This window comes from Sphaerodactylus townsendi, linkage group LG13, assembly GCF_021028975.2.
Source record: "Sphaerodactylus townsendi isolate TG3544 linkage group LG13, MPM_Stown_v2.3, whole genome shotgun sequence".
Taxonomy (NCBI): Eukaryota; Metazoa; Chordata; class Lepidosauria; order Squamata; family Sphaerodactylidae; genus Sphaerodactylus; species Sphaerodactylus townsendi.
The window spans coordinates 52,974,206-52,994,806 of record NC_059437.1 but is presented as its reverse complement, the minus strand read 5'-3'; the positions used below and the strand labels follow the sequence as shown (position 1 = coordinate 52,994,806).

The 20,601-nt window shown below is 47.4% G+C and overlaps 1 protein-coding gene across 1 annotated transcript in view; it reads left to right on the top strand.

Annotated features, from left to right (window-relative positions):
* The window catches only part of DNAH10 (dynein axonemal heavy chain 10), an 87,527-nt gene extending 70,371 nt beyond the window's left edge, over positions 1–17,156 (top strand). Inside the window, 17 exon segments of the mRNA XM_048513937.1 lie at positions 634–913; positions 2,019–2,248; positions 2,689–2,962; positions 4,334–4,438; positions 4,665–4,819; positions 5,915–6,069; positions 6,185–6,368; positions 8,199–8,399; positions 9,616–9,825; positions 10,712–10,807; positions 11,325–11,496; positions 12,860–12,991; positions 13,603–13,814; positions 13,968–14,135; positions 14,527–14,707; positions 15,788–15,933; positions 16,800–17,156. Coding sequence (XP_048369894.1) covers positions 634–913; positions 2,019–2,248; positions 2,689–2,962; positions 4,334–4,438; positions 4,665–4,819; positions 5,915–6,069; positions 6,185–6,368; positions 8,199–8,399; positions 9,616–9,825; positions 10,712–10,807; positions 11,325–11,496; positions 12,860–12,991; positions 13,603–13,814; positions 13,968–14,135; positions 14,527–14,707; positions 15,788–15,933; positions 16,800–16,946 — 3,048 coding nt within the window. The 3' untranslated portion in view covers positions 16,947–17,156.
* The last annotated feature ends 3,445 nt before the right edge of the window (positions 17,157–20,601 follow it).

Sequence of the window (20,601 nt, the reverse complement as noted above, 5' to 3'; positions counted from 1 at the left end):
GGTGGGAAAGTCTTAACCTTTTGTGTCTCAGGGATGCCAGTAAGCTCTAGTAGAGCTATAGTTCACAGCCCTATAGCCTTTATAAAAGCACCTTCCTGAGCCCTCCTGTTTTACATACAGTAATCCCTTTCACATTGTGGGGGTTAGAGATGCGGTGTCCCCCGTGAACTGGAAATCTGCATAAAATTTTTGGTCCCCTCTTCATATCTGATAATAGGTCTGAATTTCTTCAAAGCAAAGTCACCGACTACCACCAAACTAAAGCCTCAGTATTCTGGTTAAATTGCCGTGTTGGCACTTTGCGATAAATAAGTGGGTTTTGGGTTGCAATTTGGGCACCTGGTCTTGAAAAGGTTCGCCATCACTGCTCTAGTACCTGTGGGAGTGAGAACAGTAGATGCTTAGGCCTCCTTCTGATGGCTGGCCTTTTATTCTTGTTTCAAAAGCAAACAAATGCCAGAGGCACAGCTCCCGAGAGCATTCCTTATGCTCGGAGAATTTGATAAAATCGTATGTGTTCTTTTCAGTAAGATACGTATTTAGAACATCTTGATGGAGATTTTGATACATGTCAGGGGTGGGTTCAGAAGTACAGCTATGGTTTTCATCCCTGTTTCTTGTTCCCTCTGCCAGATGGCTTCCTTCAATGACCCTGATTTCCTTAAGCAACTGGAAATGGCCATAAAATATGGGAACCCTTTCTTGTTCCATGATGTGGATGAATACATTGACCCGGTGATTGATAACGTATTAGAGAAGAATATCAAATGTGTCCAGGGCCGAACATTCATCATCCTTGGTGACAAGGAAGTGGACTATGATGCCAATTTCAAGCTGTACCTGAACACCAAACTGGCAAATCCTCGATATTCTCCAGCAGTGTTTGGGAAAGCAATGGTTATTAACTACACAGGTGAGCAAATATGTAAGCCTGGCAAATTGCACAGTGTGGGGTTTTTTTGCAATGAAATAAAAACAGGTGTTCTGTTCTACAGCTTCACCAGTAGACAGCACAAGACTACTAAATTTTCAGAGGCGAGCAGTTTAGGTATAAGGTCTCTAGAAGATTCCCTCGCCCTCAAATTTCACCATTTTTACACTGGTTCAAGTCTTGTTCACAATCTCACTTAGCAACTTTCTCTCTTTTTTTTTAAAAAAAAGGGGGTTCTTAATGGCTACACCAAGGGTCTGCAACCTGTGGCTCTCCAGATGCTCATGAACTACAAATCCCATCAGCCCCTGCCAGCATGGCCAATTGGTGGAAAAATTGGTTTGGAAGGGGTGTAATTTTCCCCAAGATGGGATCTGCTGCCACTGCAGATCCTCGCAATCTCTGTGTTCAGCTAGGAACCAAACCTGCTAGTAGAGTTTGAAGAAGGATGACATACTTAACTAAGTTTTAACTAAGGAATGTGCTCAGTTCCCCAGACTCAGCAAACCCATTCTGCCAAGGGTGGTGCTTGGCCTGTCTCCAGAAAAGCACAAAACGTACCTGTGGGATCCAGCCAGCCCAAAATCTAGAAGCAGATGATCACTGAAGCAGTAGAAAAATGATGTCATGTACTTCAGAATAGTAGATACCCTTGATTCCTGACGCATTTTAACACTATATTAGCAAACAAAATTGCCCTCTGAACACTTCTGAACTAAAATGATTTGGCCAGAGGTCTTTGAGTTTTGCAGAGTTTCATGGAAGTGAATAGCTGGCTTCCGATTGCATCATCTCATTCTGTAGAACCAACAAGGTCCCTTCCGTGAAGCAGGAGCAGAGCTTGCTGAATTGCATTGATGAACAAACGTGTCCCCAATGAGTCAGGTTGCCATTTGCTCCTGCAGCCTTGGCTTGAAATTCAGACTGAGCTGACCTGTATCCCCTGCTGTAGGAATAATGTTCTCCCTGTGGTCCTCGCGCTTCCGGCTGTGCTGTGGAAGGCATCAGAGCCATCTCTTAGTTTCATGAAGGCATTGTGGTAGCACTGACAATCTTCTTAGTGTCCTATTGTTAAATCAAACCCCAGTGACTCTGAAAGGTTTGGAAGACCAGCTGCTCAGCGTTATTGTGGGGTCTGAAAGACGTGAACTAGAGGAGCAGAGAGAGCATCTCATCCAGGAAACGTTTGAAAACAAGAACTTGTTGAAAGATCTGGAAGATTCCCTCCTCCGTGAACTGGCAACTTCCACCGGGAACATGTTGGACAATGTCGACTTGGTGCACACTCTGGAGGAGACAAAAGCCAAAGCTAACGAGGTATGAACGATATCCCTAAAATTGTCCCATCACCTGGCTGCCTGCTTTCCTTAGAGACCCCTTTCAATACAGAATTAAAAAAAAAACTGTCAGGGATACCAAGGGGAAAGTCTTCATTGCCTGACAAGGTGCTTTCCCACTGTTATGGAATCCATGGCTAAGTGGAAGAACAGCTGTTTGTATACAGAAGAATATATGGTCTCTCCTTCTCCTGCACAGTGGCTGGCCAGTGGTGGTCCACAGAAGCTGGGGCTGAGAAGCACTTGGACTTGGGCTGGGCCCTGAAAGGTTTTTCCCCGCAAAAGCATTGAGGGATGTGAATGTGTCATACGTCCACTTAACTCACATGTTATTTCACTGCTGCTTAGATTTCCTCAAGCTGTTGTGATTGCCATGGCTTCTGCGTCTAGTTGAAGCGATTCCCTCTCTCTTGCCACCAGGTATCAGAGAAGCTCAAACTGGCTGAAAAAACTGCAGTGGACATTGACAAACTGCGAGATGGGTACCGTCCTGCTGCCAAGAGAGGGGCCATTTTGTTCTTTGTGCTGTCGGAGATGGCCCTAGTTAATACCATGTATCAGTATTCCCTGACTGCCTTCTTGGACGTCTTCGGCCTCTCTCTTCGGAAATCGATACCTGACACCATTCTCGCCAAAAGGCTGCGAAACATCATGGACACCTTGACATTCAACATATACAACTATGGCTGTACAGGTTTGTCCAACCAAAACCTCTTTGCATACCAATAGGACAGGTGCGTCTCCTGTCTGATGCACAAAACAGTATTAGAGGTTCCATCTATTGGAGAGAAGGGCTGAAGGCCGAGAGCCTGGGTGGGAAACCAAGTCCAGAGCTAGAGAAAGAGTAGATCAAATAACTGGTCAGTAAAGGTCTTACAACTTGCCCATGAGGACTCAGGGTAAATTGGCATGATCGGTGCTTGCTTGTGTCCTATAGAGAGCCCTTCAGTCTACGGCTGCAGAATGTACTGAGTGGCAGAGTAGCTTAGAGTTGTGGATCTCATGTTTTCTAGCTCTAAACAACCTTTTCTGTGTCATTTTCTCTGCTGATTGAACTCTTAGGCCCCTTCTGCACACGCAAAATAATGCATTTTCAAACCACTTTCACAACTGTTTGCAAGTGGATTTTGCTATTCCGCACAGCTTGAAAGAGCACTGAAAGCAGTTTGAAAGTGCATTATTCTGCGTGTGCGGAATGAGCCTTAGCAACTGTTGCAGATCCTCTACATGCTGCAGAGTATTTTGTGGCATGTCCTAGGCTATATGATGGGCCTTACTGTTACGCTACATTTATTACTATTTATTTGTACCCCACACCCAGGGAGGGAAGGCAGCATGACACAGCCCAATGTTGTCATGTCTCCAAAGCTAAGAAAGATGGCTCGTGGGAAGGAAGACCACCAAGGAAGACTGTGCAGAGGAAGGCCATGGCAAACCACCTCTTCTTTTCATTTGCCTTGTGAACCTCTTGCTGGAGTCACCATAAGTGGGCTGCAGCTCGACAGCACTTTACATACACCCCGCATCTGGGGACAAAGAGTAGCTTGCAAAATAAATGCAAAGATACGCTCTAGGCAAAAACACAGACCTTGATGCTCCAACATCCCGGGCTGGTGCTGGTTTCATTCAGGGCCACAGGCTCAGAGCCGAGCATCAGGAGCCCTACAGCTTTCTCCAAAGGCTGACACCTCTCCCCATGCCAAGCTTAAATACCTGCAACAGAGGAGGAGCCCAAGCTTAGCCCGGAACTCATTCAGCCGGCCAAGATGTTCCCAGCCTTGCCCCCCCCCACCCCAACCTCCAAGAATGGAATCCTCCACTTATGAAGTGTTGGGGAAACTGCCTTTCAGAAGAGCTGGTTTGCCTTTTCTGATTTTCTCAATCAGAATCCCCACTCCTGATAACTTTCCCAGGAGCCTCAGGGTTCTCCCAGCCAATTCCTTTGACAATCTGATGGGTGATTGAGGTTTGCGATCAGCATGCGAAGTTTAGTTCGTGCCTTTATTGCATCTGGAAGGGTTTTTTTTCCACCTAGAAGCTGAGACTGTTGTGGTTTCATTCACAGGCCTGTTTGAGAAGCACAAGTTACTCTTCTCCTTTAACATGACCATCAAGATTGAACAGGCTGACCACAGAGTCCCTCAAGAAGAACTGGATTTCTTTTTGAAAGGTAGCTCAGGAGTACTGTCTGGTACTCAAAACTAGTAATGTGTTCAAAAGCCACTGGATCACAGTACCACTTAAATCCTTCATCCTTCTCTTGTATGACTGCTGGAAGATGACCACATCCATGCTTTAGCAGACGAATTACTGATCTTTTATGTCCTAATCAGTGAGCTGATGTACATTTTGCTGCCTTGTTGCGGCCTTCGCTCATGTCTCCGTCACATTCCTAGGCAATCTTTCTCTGGAGAAGAGTGCCCGAAAGAAGCCGTGTGCTTGGCTTTCTGATCAAGGCTGGGAAGACATAATCCGTGTCGCCGAACTGTTTCCTGAACAATTTGGGTCCCTTCCAAATGAAGTGGAAGATTCTCCAGACGACTGGAAAGCTGTGAGCAAGATTCTGCATCTTGAATGTTGTGTATTGAATGTTCCCCTCGGAGGGCTCCTGCCTTTCCCTTGGTAAAGTACAGAGACCAGTGACCTCACCTATTGGGGTGCTTCCTACTGGAAGACGAAATCCTGATCATTGCTCACAGGGAGATGAAAGCACCGATAAGAGGTCAGGCTGCTTGTCACAGTACTTTATTTTTGGAACGTTTTCCCACCAGCAGAGTAGCTTACGGCACATAAGAACCTCATTTTCATACATATGATCTTTAGCATTTGGTCACTTTCATATGGGTCACTTGCCCCAGATGGGATGCTATTGGGAATCCAGCTTCCTCACTCCACTTCCTTCCCCACAGCATTCTAGGGCTTCTTTGCACCCCCTGAATTCTTCTCATCTTTCCTACTTACTCAAACCTTCTGTGGTGTGACATTTTGGGGAAGATGTTGCTAGAGCTAGAGAGGCACCCATGCAGATGGGAAAATCCCTGTCCTGCACACATAAACTTAGCTGTCCCATTCCTCCACAGCAGTCATAGTTCTCCCCTGCCATCAGAGGGCTTTTTAAATTGTTAGTTGACATATTGTTATGACATTTTAGCAAATCTTCCCACCAGATTCTCTGAATCCCTCCCTCCCTCCCTCCCTCCCTCCCTCCCTCCCTCCCTCCCTCCCTTCCTTCCTTCCTTCCTTCCTTCCTTCCTTCCTTCCTTCCTTCCTTCCTTCCTTCCTTCCTTCCTTCCTTCCTTCCTTCCTTCCTTCCTTCCTTCCTTCCTTCCTTCCTTCCTTCCTTCCTTCCTTCCTTCCTTCCTTCCTTCCTTCCTTCCTCCCTCCCTCCCTCCCTCCCTCCCTCCCTCCCTCCCTCCCACCCTAAACCTTTAGCCCCTTTTGTTGCAGGTGTGGTAAGGACAGTGCTGTAGGGTGGGGATAGGGAAGCTGTGAGGCAGCCTGTCATGTGGAAGCCCTGTTATTGCTGCATTGTATTGGGAGCTGCAGTACCCCTCCCCCTTTTGAATGCTCTCTTGCCACTTCTTTGAGAAGCAACACCAAATGAGTGTTCAGCACTAAGGCGTGCTCTCTCATGTTTCCTCCCCAGTGGTATGATCTGGATGCCCTGGAACAGGCCCCGTTTCCCATGCACTACGGGAACAGCCTCACCCACTTCCAGATGCTGCTGCTTTTGCGTTGCTTCCGGGTGGATCGTGTCTATCGCGCAGTGACTGACTATGTCACTCTCACAATGGGGGTGAAGTAAGTGGTTCCTCTTTCTTTTCTTTTTCTTAAAAAATGAGAACATTTCCTGTAGAAAATTGGAGTTCTTTGACATGTTAAATACAATATTTTCCTCTTTTCTTCTGCTCCCTAGATATGTTCAGCCTCCAGTGATTAGCTTTGAAGCCATCTTTGAGCAGAGCACCCCAAATTCACCTATTGTTTTTATCCTGAGTCCCGGCTCTGACCCAGCCAGCGATCTTATGAAACTAGCAGAACGGACAGGCTTTGGAGGGAATCGGCTCAAATTCCTAGCCATGGGCCAAGGGCAGGAGAAGGTAAGCTTGGTCTGAAAAGCTCAGGTTTTTGGGACAACTCCCTGGGCGCATGTCTGGGCACTGTGATTCATTGCCATTTGCCTGCTCCTGATTGTGGAATTTTGTGTGCTGCCAGTTCACTTCTTAAGCCTGAAAGGGTGGACAGCAAATGTATCATGCTGAATAGGTGGCCAAGAATAGGTGAGGTATAAATTGAACAAAAAAAAATTATTTTATTTTATCACATCTATATCCCACCCTATCTCCAAAGGGCCCAGGGCGGGTTACATATTAAAAGCCAAAACAAACCTTTAAAAACAGTTAAAATAGAATATCAACAACAATAAATAAGATAATATTACAGACGGCAAGGCAACTCAATGACATCCTTTTCACTTATCCGTCATCACTCCCCCCTCCCTACTCTCCTCGGAGGCCAAAGGCAGTGAACTTATTCCGCTCGATCCGGCTGGCTAGATGGAAAAAGCCTGGTGGAACAACCACGTCTTGCAGGCCCTGCGGAACTGTTGTTAACTCCTGCAGGGTGCTAACTTCACATGGCAATTTGTTCCACCAGTTTGGAGCTAGGGCCTTAAAAGCCCTGGCTCTTGTTGAAGCCAGCTGGATCTCTCTGGGACCAGGGATCACTAGGAGGTTCCCTTCTCTGGGGGGAAGAATTAGGACTAATAAAAGGAAACATTTCTTCACGCAACGTGTGATTGGTGTTTGGAATGTGCTGCCACAGGAGGTGGTGATGGCCACTAACCTGGATAGCTTTAAAAAGGGCCTGGACAGATTTATGGAGGAGAAGTCGATCTATGGCTGCCAATCTTGATCCTCCTTGATCTCAGATTGCAAATGCCTTAACAGACCAGGTGCTCGGGAGCAACAGCCGCAGAAGGCCATTGCTTTCACCTCCTGCATGTGAGCTCCCAAAGGCACCTGGTGGGCCACTGCAAGTAGCAGAGTGCTGGACTAGATGGACTCTGGTCTGATCCAGCTGGCTTGTTCTTATGTTCTTATGTTCTTATGTTCTTATGACAAATGGAGGGGTCCCTGAGGGCAATATGGGGAGGTGTGGCCCCTAAGATATGTGGGTCCAACACTGCTTATGGCCTTAAAGTTCAACACCAACACTTTGAAAATGACCCAGAATTCAACCGGCGCCCAGTGCAGATCCCTTAGGACCAGTGTTGTGTGGTCCTGACTGGCTGCCCCAGAAATATATAAACATTTATATAAATAAATAGATAAAAAGTTCTGCACATATCCTTCTACGTGGACCTCGCTACTTGCGCAGACGCTGAGGGGACCAACAAAGAGGCGGTGTAGAGTTGCAGTGGCCGTCTTTATGCATTCTCCCAGTGTGCTGCAGAAAATGGAATACTTTATATGAACCTCATATGAGTAAATGGACTGCTGTCCTCTTGCTCACATTTTCAGTGGCCAAAAATGTCAGTAAATACAGTCAAGATGGCCCTCTTCTTTGGCAGGTGTTCTCCACCCCTTTGCTGGACTCCTATTTGTTTGTTTGTTTGTTTGTTTGTTTGATGTGTACTTCAACAAATTGGTCTCAGGGTGGCTTCCAGTAAAATCTGTGACAATTCAGATATATAAATAACGTTAAAATCCAGTTAATAAAACTTGATGGTGCTTTAACATCAAGGGTAACCAATCAGAAAGGAAAGTGCAGGCCAATTCAAATTCTAATAGGAAAAGGAGAAACAAAACACAACAGTAGATAAGAGGGGAAAGGAAAGCGCGTGGGGTGAGGGGGGGGGAGGAAAGCAAAGTGGAAATTGTCCCTGACCTCCCTGAGACTGACGCATTCCTTTTTTGGCATCACTCCAGGTGGCCCTGCAGCTGCTGGAGAATGCTGTGGCACGTGGGCAGTGGCTAATGCTGCAGAACTGTCACCTTTTGGTGAAGTGGCTGATCGATTTGGAGAAGGCACTCGAAAGGATTGTGAAGCCACATCCGGATTTCCGCTTGTGGCTGACGACAGACCCTACCAAGGGATTTCCGATTGGGATGCTCCAGAAATCTCTGAAGGTAGAGTAGCGCTAGTGGAACATTCAGGATGGGCTTTGCTGAACAATGAACATAATACACATGGGACAGCCTGAGTGCATCCCTCATACCAAAAAGAGTCAGAGAGTTTAAAACTCCCCAAATCTTAGCACTGTGCAGACATTCAGGTTTTTGTGTGTGGTTACCTAGGTTGAAGGCAGTGGAGCTCAGTGACCACACAGAATGAGATACACTAGTCTGCGCGCTGGTTTTTGCCATGTATGAAAACATTAAGCTGAGCTGGGCCTCTGTGTCAGTGGGGCAGACAATTGGAGAAGAATAACAGCCTCCAGCTGTTCCCTGTCTGAGGGTTTCATCACATCCCAGCTGATCTGATTATTTTTGAATCACAGACGGGAGAAGCTTCGCCTCTGGTCTTTCAACAATAACTTGGCTTCTCCTTCTGTAAATCCCTCTTGTTAATTTTATCACATCATTGGCCAGATGTTGAAGCAACATCTGCCTGTCATTAAGCCATGTCCTGTCACTCTGGTGGTGTCCTGCAAACAGCTTGCTCTCAAGTAGCCTTGGCCAAGGCAGTGGGGCTTCAGCAGAGAGAGTCTGTTTTGCATGCAGAAAGACCCACGTACTCATCTCCTGAATTCCTCAACTGGAAGGACTTCAGCAGAAGAGCTTGGAAAGGATGCTGGCTGAGGAGACCTTAGGGATGGCCAACCTGTGGGGCTCAGATGTTCATAGACTACAATTCCCATCAGCCCCTGCCAGCATGGCAGGGGCCTATGGGAATTGTTGTCCATGAACATCTGGAGCCCCATAGGTTGGCCACCCCTGCCTTAGAGAGTCAGAGTAGACTACCCTGGGATCAGAGGACTGGCTCAGTATCTGGTAAATGCATTCAAATGGGTTTTTGTGACTCTGTTAAATACAATGAACATCATCATATTGCTAGACGGAGCAGAAGAAGTGGAGAACTGCAAGGAAAAAAACTACAATCAGTGTTGTGGTTGCAAAGAAAAGTAGCAAGACCAGAGACCTAGACAGTGGCTTAGTTTTCCCAATGAGCCTCTGTTAATAAGCTTGAGTTATTATTTTTTACAATATTTTGGCAGGGACTCTGGAGATAGAGACTAGGACCCAGGGCACCCACTGAAACAGAAGCGGGGGGCATTCAAAATCAGTCTGGCTGGCTGTCCAGTGGCATGCATGTGTCATCTTCATTTTCTCCCCCTCCGTATAGGTTGTCACCGAGCCCCCCAACGGGCTGAAGCTCAACATGAGAGCCACCTACTTCAAAATTTCTCATGATGCTCTTGACCAGTGCCCGCATCCAGCCTTCAAGTCCTTGGTCTATGTCCTTGCCTTCTTCCATGCAGTGGTCCAGGAGAGGAGGAAGTTTGGGAAGATTGGCTGGAATGTGCCTTATGACTTCAATGAATCTGACTTCCAGGTGGGCAGCTAAATCCCACCTCTAGGAGCGTTTTGTTTTGGGAAAAGGGGCAGCTCTAGTGGTGGGATTCAAATAATTTAACAACCGGTTCTGGTGGTGGGATTCAAATAATTTAACAACTAGTTGTTTACAAGCACCATTTTAACAACCAGTTCTGCCCAAGTGGTGCGAACCAGCCGAATCCCACCACTGGGCAGCTCCCTGTCTGGCAGCCCTTGGCTCTGCTTTCTGGTTTCTGTTATCAGGCCCAACCCATAACAATCTGGCTTGTGTCTTGTCGTGAATCTTTATTGCCGCCACAGACCAACGTAAGGTAAATAAAGGATAATACATATTAAAGGGTAAAACATATTAAAACACTTGGGTGCTGTGTGGTTTCGATAGAGTCTGTGCGGCCGTGTAATTCCTAAGCCAGCATTCTCTCCCTGATGTTTCATGCAGCATCTGTGGCTGGCATCTTCAGAGGATCCTCTGAAGATGCCAGCCACGGATGCAGGCGAAATGTCAGGAGAGAATGCTGCTAGAACACGGCCATACAGCCCGGAAACCCCACAGCACCCCAGTGATTCCGGCCATGAAAGCCTTCGACAATACATATTAAAACAGTAGATATGTATCTTAAAGGAAATAAAGGCAAAACCCGCTGGTAAAAGGAAACTAGGCCACACTTCTGCAAACACATCCTGCAAGAGGACAGCACAGTCCCCCTCCCCCACCAAATTTAAGTTTTGACCCAACCTTTCCATTTATTTGGAGTCCACCTTCCCTCAGTTTGTGTTAAGAAAAAGGCACTGTTGACTTCACGAGTGGGTTCTGCAAAGATGAAACAGGGTGGTTGTCAGGAACCACTAACTTTCTCATCTCACTCGCTTTAACAACCGCCCAGGTCTGCATGGAAATTCTCAATACTTACTTGACGAAAGTCTTCCAGCAAAATGATGACAAAATCCCATGGGGGAGCCTCAAGTATCTCATCGGAGAGGTAAGCAAGCACCTTGCGGCTCAATGGTTAGGAAGGGCAAAGGAAGCCTCAGGCGTTCCGGGTGTTAAGGGCTGGCCTGTGCATATTCCATCCGCCCGGGAATCTAAGGCCTACATTCGCTTCTTGAGAATCTCCCCTTCCATCTCTTTTGGAACAAACGATCTTATCACAGCAGAGGGAAGCTTGGAGTATTGGAAGTTGCCGACCCCTCCAGTCAAATTAATTTTTAAAATGTGTTTTTAAAGCACACTGAACGTGAAGTTGTTGCTTTTCCCCTCGATGTTCTCAGCTTTTATGAAATATGGTGTTGTATCATCAGATTTTTTCTATGGACCCATGAGGGCTAGAAACCTGTCTTTAAAAAAATGAAAGGGGATGTTATCACAAACCTTTGTAGCAAACAGACGAAAGGCCCTCCTGGCTTGACAGCCATGCCTTAGCCCTGTAGTGCCTGAGGAAATGGTACAATGGCGCATGTGTCGTAGTGTCCCTAAAGACTCACCTTGCCGATTTTCAGGTGATGTACGGCGGCCGTGCCATTGACAGCTTTGATCGCCGCATTCTTTCCATCTACATGGATGAGTATCTGGGAGATTTCATATTTGACACCTTCCAGCCCTTTCATTTTTTCTGCAATGATGAAGTCGAGTACAAAATCCCCGAAGGGACTTCAAAAGACGAATTTGTTGGTAAGCTCAAGCGTGATTTATTCTTTCTGTGCCTCCCGTCATGCACTCAAAGCAGACCACATGAGGTTCTAGGCCATAGGTGTCAAACTTGCGGCCCTCCAGATGTTATGGACTACAGTTCCCAACATCATGCTGGCAGGGGATGATGGGAACTGCAGTCCATAACATCCGGAGGGCCACGAGTTTGACATCTGTGTTCTAGGCGGTCTCCCATCCATGTGCTGACCAGATGCAGACCTCCCGCAAGGTGGCTGCGCTCCAACCGCTTTTTTTTTTGGCCGTCATGTCATAGCTGACTTACGGTGACCATGTGGGGTTTTCAAGGCAATGGTCCTTTGGAGACAGTTGCCATTGCCTGCCTCAGCATCACTCAAGTATTCATTGGAGGTCTCCCATCCAAATACTAGCCAGGATCAGGGCTGAGAGTATGTGGCTGGTCCAAGGTCCCCCCAGCAAGCTTCCATGGCATGAGTGAGGATTTGAACCTGGATTTCCCACGTCTTAGCCCAGACCTGGGCATTATACGGCCCGCGGGCCACATCCGGCCCGCCGGATGACCCTGACTGCCTCCCTGCCGTGCTGGGGAGTGAGGCGTCTTTGAAAGCCCCGCAGAAGCCGGTTGCCTTGGCTGCCGGCTTCTGCAGGGCTTTCAAAAGCGCCTCGCCCCCCTGCCTTTTGGCCTTCCACAATATTTTCTGTTTCTTATGCGGCCCCATGGAAAAAATAATTGCCCTCCCCTGTCTTAGCCCAACACTTTAACCACTACACCACGCTGGCTCCCCCTCCACCCACAGATGATGTGTTCATTTCAAAGTCGGCTTTGCTACCAAAGTTGGCTCCAAGACACTACCTCCTCTTCGGTAGCCATCAGTACATCATCATGGATGTCGCGACCGACAAGTGGCGTAGAGGTCATGGCACATCTCACTCGTTCTTAGTGTTGATACAAAATACATTTTACAAGAAAAGCAAAGCGTGTATTTCGTAAATCCTCAAAGCAGCATTGCAGCCTCGGTCAGACTTACATAGGGGCTGACCCGGATTGCTTTGGTTTAATCCGAGACGGGATCTAATTTCTTGTTCCTAAACTGCTTTCTGCTGAGTCAGACTATCTGCCAAGGCCAGTATGGTTCGCCCAGACAGGCAGCAGTTCCGCAAGGCCTCAGAAGCAGAGATCCAACAAATCCTCTGATCCTTTTCCGTGCAGCTGTCAGGAACTGACCTTGAGACCTTCTGCATGCAAAACGAAGTCTCTTCCACTGAGCCACTGCGTCACATGTAGAAGTGACTCTTTTGTCTCTTTTTTCACGCGCATGCACGTGCACCCACCCACACACCTTCATTTCACGTTCTCGTTACACAGAAGAGATTGAGTCCCTTCCTCTTGCTAACACTCCAGAGGTATACGGCCTCCATTCAAATGCAGAAATTGGATACTACACCCAGGCAGCTCGGAACATGTGGTCACACCTTTTGGATCTGCAGCCTCAAACAGGTATGACTTTTGATCACCTGCTGAGGACCAGACTTTAATAGTCTACTGAAAGCTCCTTTTCAGCACAGAATGTGAACCTGAAACCTTAGAAATCAGCCCCGAATGAACCATTCCCCCCCCATGAATGGGGTTTTTAAATATGTTTCTGAAAACATCCTCCCTTCCCGAAAGACATCCCTGTTCTTGAATTAGACTCTCATTGTACCATTATGAGTGTGACTCTAATCCACTCTGAGTGATCATGAGAATTTTCTGGGTGAATCTAAAGTGGGTGGTGGGTGGGATGACTTTCTCCCACCATTGTATTATGGGTATTGAATTTTATAGACAACCAGTCTTCCAGACAAGTCCAGATGGCTGAAGTGGATTAAGGATTATGTTATCCAAATGTAATCAATGAAGCGGTCTTGGGAATATGCCTTTCAAACAGAATCAATTTGGGTAGATGATATCACACTCTTAAATCTTCAGTGGGTTTAGAAAGGTATCGTTCTGCTTCAGATTGCAGTGGAAAACTGAACTAGAAACTCTTTATTAAGAAAAAAAATCACCCCAATAACCAGACATTTGCCATTACTGGAGCTTTGACTTCTGAACTGGTTTCATCTCAGGCGAATCCGGAACTGGCATAAGTCGCGATGAATACATTGGGCAAGTGGCCAAGGACATACAGAACAAGATGCCCACCGTCTTTGACATTGATCACATCAGAAAATGTTTTGGGACAGACATTACCCCGACCACGGTGGTGCTGCTGCAGGAACTGGAACGCTTTAACAAGCTCATGATTCGTATGTCCAGGTCACTGGTTGAGCTGCAAAGGGTAAGGAAATCTCTCTCTCTCTCTCTCTCTCACACACACACACACACACACACACACACACACACACACACACACACACACACACAGAGATCCCCATCTTTTTCCACTGGACAATGAAATGGAACAAGATTTCTTTGGCTCTTCTCACGCTAGGCCTTGGCTGGAGAGGTTGGAATGAGCAACGAACTGGATGAAGTGGCTCGGGCCCTCTTTAATGGGCACATCCCACATATCTGGAGGAAGCTGGCCCCCGACACCCTGAAAACCCTGGGCAACTGGATGATTCATTTTCGGAACAGGCACAACCAGTACACGACATGGGTGAGCGCAAGACGAGGGGTTCTCTTTTGCATATGCCACACGAAGTGCGGCAACCCCAAAAAACTCAACAGAAAATGTGTCATGCTTAAATGCGCCCAAGTATTTCCTTTACGTTCTGCATCCTGCCCTTCCTGCAAGGAGCTCAGGACAAGCCTGCAAGGTTCTCTGCTTAGAGAGAACCATTTTATCTTCACCATACTCCTGTGAGGTGGGCTATGCTGAGCGTGACAGAGTCATGGTCAGCCGGGAGCTTCCTGGCAGAACAGGAACGTGAATCCGGGTCCGCCCAGCCCTTGTTTGTCGCTGTAATCCCTGCGCCATCCTGGCTGAGCTGGACTGGGCCTGTGATCTTTTGGACCTGGCAACGATACACCGGAGTTTGCATTTGCAGGTGGACGAGAGTGAGCCCAACGTCATGTGGCTGTCGGGACTGCACATCCCCGAGTCCTACCTCACAGCACTTGTTCAAGCCACCTGCAGGAAGAACGGCTGGCCTCTGGATCGCTCCACCTTGTATACCCAGGTGACCAAATACAGGACAGTTGACGAAGTCACCGAACGCCCAGGCCAAGGTGGGACTCTGGTTAAAGCTTGGTGGGGATCCCTTCCCAGAGAGCATGTGGGCATATTGCAATTGGAGTGTGTTAAGACAGATTGCTTTCCTCCTGTCAGGGTCATTCATGAAAAGCAACCAGCTAAGGTTGAACGTTGCTGGCTAATTGACTGATCAAAGATTGCCTGGAGCCAAGAATGCAGAGGTCTTGGTGGCAGCTTTTCTATTTTATTTCACATCCTTTCTCAGCAAGGGCAGGAAGGGAGGTCTCCCCTCACCCCCACCCCCACCCCATGAGCCCTGTAGTAGTCAGGGCAGGCCTGGCAACACAGCAGAGCTTTGTCCGTCGAGCACCAGCTACAGCCGCAGGCATTGCCAAACAGGCTTGTTTTTAATCATTTTGCCGGCTGGGTTATTTTAATGGTTGTGCCTGCAGCACGTCCTTAGCGTTCCAGCCGTAGAGAGAAAACGTCCTACAAACCGTTCACAATTAGAAACTTTACCTAGAAGTTGCAGTCATTCATTAGGTTTTTAAAATTTATTTTCATTGTTTTGTCCTAAAGCCTAATCAGCATGTTTTTATAATTAGTATCACTGTCAAATTAGTTAATGATTGGGAGCAGGTTGTGTAGTTGCTATAGCTAGCGTAGCAACCGTGGTAGCCCAGGCGAGCCTGATCTTGCCAGAGCTTGGAAACTAAGCAGGGAGATCCGGGGCTGCTACGTGGAGGAAGGCAACAGCCGACCACCTCCTCTCCCCTCTTCCCTTCCACGAGGTGAAAATTGATGAGGTCACCATGAGTTGGTTGCAATGCAGTGGCACTTTAAAAAAATTAGTTTCACTTGACCATTATGTGACAGATCAACTGAACATCTCTAGAACAGCCAGAAACTTCCTCATAGTGTATGTACATGACAGGTGCATGGGTAAGTCTGAAGGACCTTCTTCTGTATTAGAATACCTTATGAGCTTTATGAAATGTGGAGAAGAGGAGAAACAACAAGGATTTACGGAATGTGTTCATTACCACAGAGTGGCTTTCCCTGCCCCATGATTGTGTCATCCTGGTCTCCCCCCCCCCCCCCCCCCCCCCCCACAGGGTGCTTTGTTTCTGGCCTGTATCTGGAAGGTGCTGACTGGGACGTGGAAAACAGCTGCCTCATCAAGAGCAAGCCAAAAGTGCTGGTTGTTGACTTGCCCATTCTGAAGATAATTCCCATTGAGGCCCATCGGCTCAAGCTACAGGTAGGAGCTGCCAAGAGCAGGTTTGGGGGCTTTCTTGAAACAGCTGGGGACCTGGACTTGGGCGTTTGGGAACCTTGTCTCCCCTCTTAACAAACTTGTACAAGAGTGTCATGTGATTTCAGACTGGTCTTTAGGTGCAGTCATCCCCCACCTCCCCCCACTGGGAAACTTGAATTGACTTTCACCCTCCCTGCTGTGACTGTCATTTCCCTGCCCTTCGTCTACCTTTTGTGGCTCCTGTATGTTTTGGAATATCACAGTTTTGAAAGAGATGAACTAAAACCATGGGAAGCTTCTTTCTGATGTGATGCTTTCCCCCTTCTAGCCACAATTGGCAACCTGGGAGCACTCCGTTTCTAGCGTAGCCACATATATATTTGGACTATCATGAACTTTTCACTGATTTCTGTTCTGCAATGAACCGACCCCACCTAAAAGTTCACAAGTGCCACTTGGTAACTGATGCGCCTTCACAAGCAATCCCACATACAGGGGCTCATGGGGACATGTGGGGTCACATGTCCCTGGGCGCATGCCAGCTGGTCACGTGCAGAGCGGAAAATTGCCCCCTCACCCATCCCCTCGGCCCCGCCACCCCGCCCCCCCGGCTGCTCCTTCCGCTGGCAGTCTCTGGAGGAGCTGGGCCAAGGGGCAGCTCACGGCAGGAGGGGAGGGGCCGGGCCAAGGGGCAGCCCACGGCAGGCTCCTGCCAGCTAAGGTAAGTGGGGTGCATGGGGGTGGGCACTCAGATCAGGTGTATCCCCAGACACCATTTCTCCCCCCCCCCCATGCCCAGATAGTTGAACCCTTGGGTCCCTTTGACCAGGCTTAGTCACACTTTGACTCTGTTGTTTGCTTCCCATCAGAACACCTTCCGGACACCTGTGTACACGACATCCATGAGGAGGAATGCTATGGGCGTGGGCCTGGTTTTTGAAGCTGATCTTTTCACCACCAGGCATATTTCCCACTGGGTTCTGCAGGGCATCTGCCTCACATTGAATGGTGATTAGTGGCAGGCCTGTAGCCAGAAGTGTTTTTTGGGGGAGAAGGGGGCGGCGGCATTTTTTTTTGTTAAGGGGGCAATTAAGTATAGTGTGTGCCTGTACAACCCATTATTTGTCTGTACAGAACTGCCATGCTTGTACTTCTAAATGATTGAGTCACATTGTATATCACACAAAAATGTTTCGGGTTTATTATAAAGATATTTACATGTGGAACATATTGAGTCCTTCTTAACAAATAACTGGCAACACACATTTCCAAACTGTTCATCTCAGACTGTTCGTTCAGATGTGGTATAAGATGGACTACGCAGGTTAAATTGGGTCAGACTGCATAAAAGAGCTTTCCTGCTTCCCCAAGAGATGTTGGGAACAGAAAACTTGGTTGTGGATGTTCTTCTGGTCAGCAGGTGTGTAACTAAGAGATCCAGGTTTGAGTCCCTGCTCTGTCATTCTCAGCCTCACTGACCGGCCGTGTGACTGTTGTAACCTTTTGGTCTTCCTGCTTCCAGGAGAGAGGCTCCTCAGGAGGAATACCAAGCTTCCAAGAAGTAGCACTCCAGCACGTAGAGGGCTTCCAGTAACATACTTAACTGCGACACCAGTGGTTTGAAATCACAGGGCAATCATCAGGCCTCTGGGACAAATATATTATTTCCCAGACATGTTGCCATGAAGTCTGTTAGCTGCTAAAATACATGCCTGGCTTGAGAGCAGCACTGAATACTTGATTGAGTTTATAGGAGGGTGATGAACAGGAGTTTCCGGGTCGCTTCATTGTCCCCTGGCTTACTCCTTGGACTCTCTGGGAACAGCTGGCGGCTGCTATTCTTCTCCAGTTGTCTGCCCTACTGACACAGAGGCTCAGCTCAGCTTAATGTTTTCATACTTGGCAAAAAAAGAGAGAAAAACCCAGCACGCAGACCAGCGTATTTCATTCTGTTTTGTCACTGAGCTCCACTGCCTTCAACCCAGATAACTGCACACACAAAAAAACCTGAATGTCGGCACAGCTGCTCAGATTTGGGGAGTTTTAAACTTTCTGATTCTTTTTGGTATGGGGGATGCACTCAGGCTAGCCGCTGTGTGATATGTTCATTGTTCAGCAAACCTCATCCTGAATGTTCCACCAGAGCTATTCTACCTTCAGAGATTTCTGGAGCATCCCAAAAATTGTATGTCAGCACAGCTGCTAAGTTTTGAGGAGTTTTAAATGACACTTTTTGATACAGGGGATGCACTCAGGTTGGCCCGCTGTGTAACATGTTCATTGTTCAGCAAACCCCATCCTGAATGTTCCACCAGAGCTATTCTACCTTCATAGATTTCTGGAGTATCCCAATTGGAAACCCCTTGGTCGGGTCTGTCGTCAGCCACAAGTGGAGATCCGGTTGTGGCTTAACAGTCCTTTCGAGTGCCTTCTCCAAATTGATCGGCAGGTCTGCAGCATTAGCCACTGCCCACGCTTGCTCGCACCAGGCACCACAAGCTGAAGAGAGCTTGACACGTGTCTCCCAGCATACTGTTACGGTCTGCGTGACAAATCTGTTCCTGTAACCTGTGTCAGCCTTCTTAGGCTGCCCTCGTCCAGGCTAGGAATTAGTGTAGAAAAGTACGAAAAGAAATTGATATGGTAGCTCTGCAGAGAGGCTTTGAATTCTTTAGTGAAGTTGGGCAACGCTCTTTGGGGAGTAACGAGACTGTTGTCGGTTGCTTAAGAGTCACCTCTTTTTCCCTACCTCCAAATAGCGTGGTGTCAAATAGTGAGGTTTGCATGTTTTTTTCCTTGTGGAAGATGGCAGCTTTTACTGGGGAAAGACTCTGGGCATTTTAAAAATCCTTTAAATTTATTCATCCTCCATGATAATATGCTCTAAAAGAGACAGTAAAAAGTCTGTGGTCTGCTATCTTGTCCACCGTACACAAATTTCTTAGTTTTTTGCACACCTATGTCACTTTGCACATCCAAAATCTTCACCTCTCCTCTGAAAGGAGGTTGTCTTCCCATTAATTATTCATTTCAGTATTACCCTCGGGACAGAAAAAGGGTGCTATTTTGAATTATTCTTATGTGCTAAGGAGGCACCTGAAAATGCCGACCTTCAGGTCATCGGTGTGTGTAAAGTGCCCGTCAGTTATAGCCAAGTAGAGGCAACCTGTAGGGTTTGCAACGCCAGATACTATCAGAGGTCGTTTGCCACTGATGGCCTCCCATCCATGTTCTGACCAGGGCCAATCCTGCTTGGCTTCTGAGATCTGACGAGATCAGGTTAGCCTGGGCCATTTCAGATCAAGGCCAAGATCATCTGATTATGTGTATTACTGTCTTAATATTCTGGTAGGTTGTCTTATTCATAGACTTCTCTACCGTTGCTGCAGAGAGTCCCTCTGCCATTTAATCAGCTCCTTTCCTGCATTGTAATAGTGGCCTCAGGCTTTTCTGAGTGGCAAGCACCACTTCTTCACTACCAGATCTTGTACCTTTAAGTGGAAAAGAGTCTCTGTGAGGGGATGTAACAGGGTTTGGGCCCAGTATCTTGTGCTGTTTGATTATGTTTTGGCCACTGGTTGGAATTCAAATTCTCTAAACTTTCCTCCTCCTTACTGGCTCTCTAAGGATATTACAAACAAAGACATAACTCTCATGATTTTTTTTGCACTTCCCTGGGGTTTCATTATAATAGCGTTTTGTTTTGATTTTTGTATGTAGTGCTTACAGCTGTGAAATGAGGACTTATAGGTTTTAACCTAGGCTTCCTCTATTTGTGAACTGGCATAAGGTTAGGAGGTCTGATGTCCGAGGTAGGATTCCCTACCAGGGATTGTCTCTCAGTCCTCATGGCTCACAATACTGTCCCTGCGCTTGTTTCTGGTGCCAAACATCTGTGCACTCCTTAATGTCTGGAATGTGACTTTTCTTAGGTTTTGGTCTGTTAGGACTTGTAAGCTCCAAGAACCTCCAGTTAGCACCCTCAGCCCGCCCGCCCTTGTGGGCTGGTAGGAGCTATCACACTCTGTCCATGGTGCATGGCCCTTCAGGGCCTTTTAATGCATCACACCTCTCTTCAACAGAGGTCTGTTTTTCTTTGCTATGTTCCCGCATATATTTCAGCAGGGATACTTAGAGAGCTTCCTGCTCCGTTATAAGACAGTTCTGGGTGAATGTTGTGATATGGTATGCTAAGCAACTGTTGGGAAGGTGGTCTTCTATGGCTTCTTCCATTGAGAGCTTCACACCTGCCTCCTTAACCCAGTGGGACTGCACAGAAGCCATGGAGATGAAAAACAGTGTTGTACTTACCTGCAACTGTTGTTCATCAAGTCGTCTTCTGTGTAGACACACATCCCTCCCTCCTGCTTCACGGTGAACTCTCTGGAACCTTAGTTTCTTGGGTCTCCAGCAGCGGCATGGAGAGAACTGCAGGAGTAGTGTCCCTCCTCCCGGTCATGTGATTGTTTTGGTGGGAAAACGCCAGCAGGAGGAAAGGCGCTCCTAGTCTGCTAGAAACCTTTAGAAATCTTTTCTGTGGCTGGCCTATACATGTGCAGTCCCAATGGGTGCCTGCACAGAAGACCACTTGATGGACAACAATTGCAAGCAAGTGCAACACTATTTTTTATTTGAATATTCGTCAGCTTAGCTGGTGCCAAGCGGGATTCC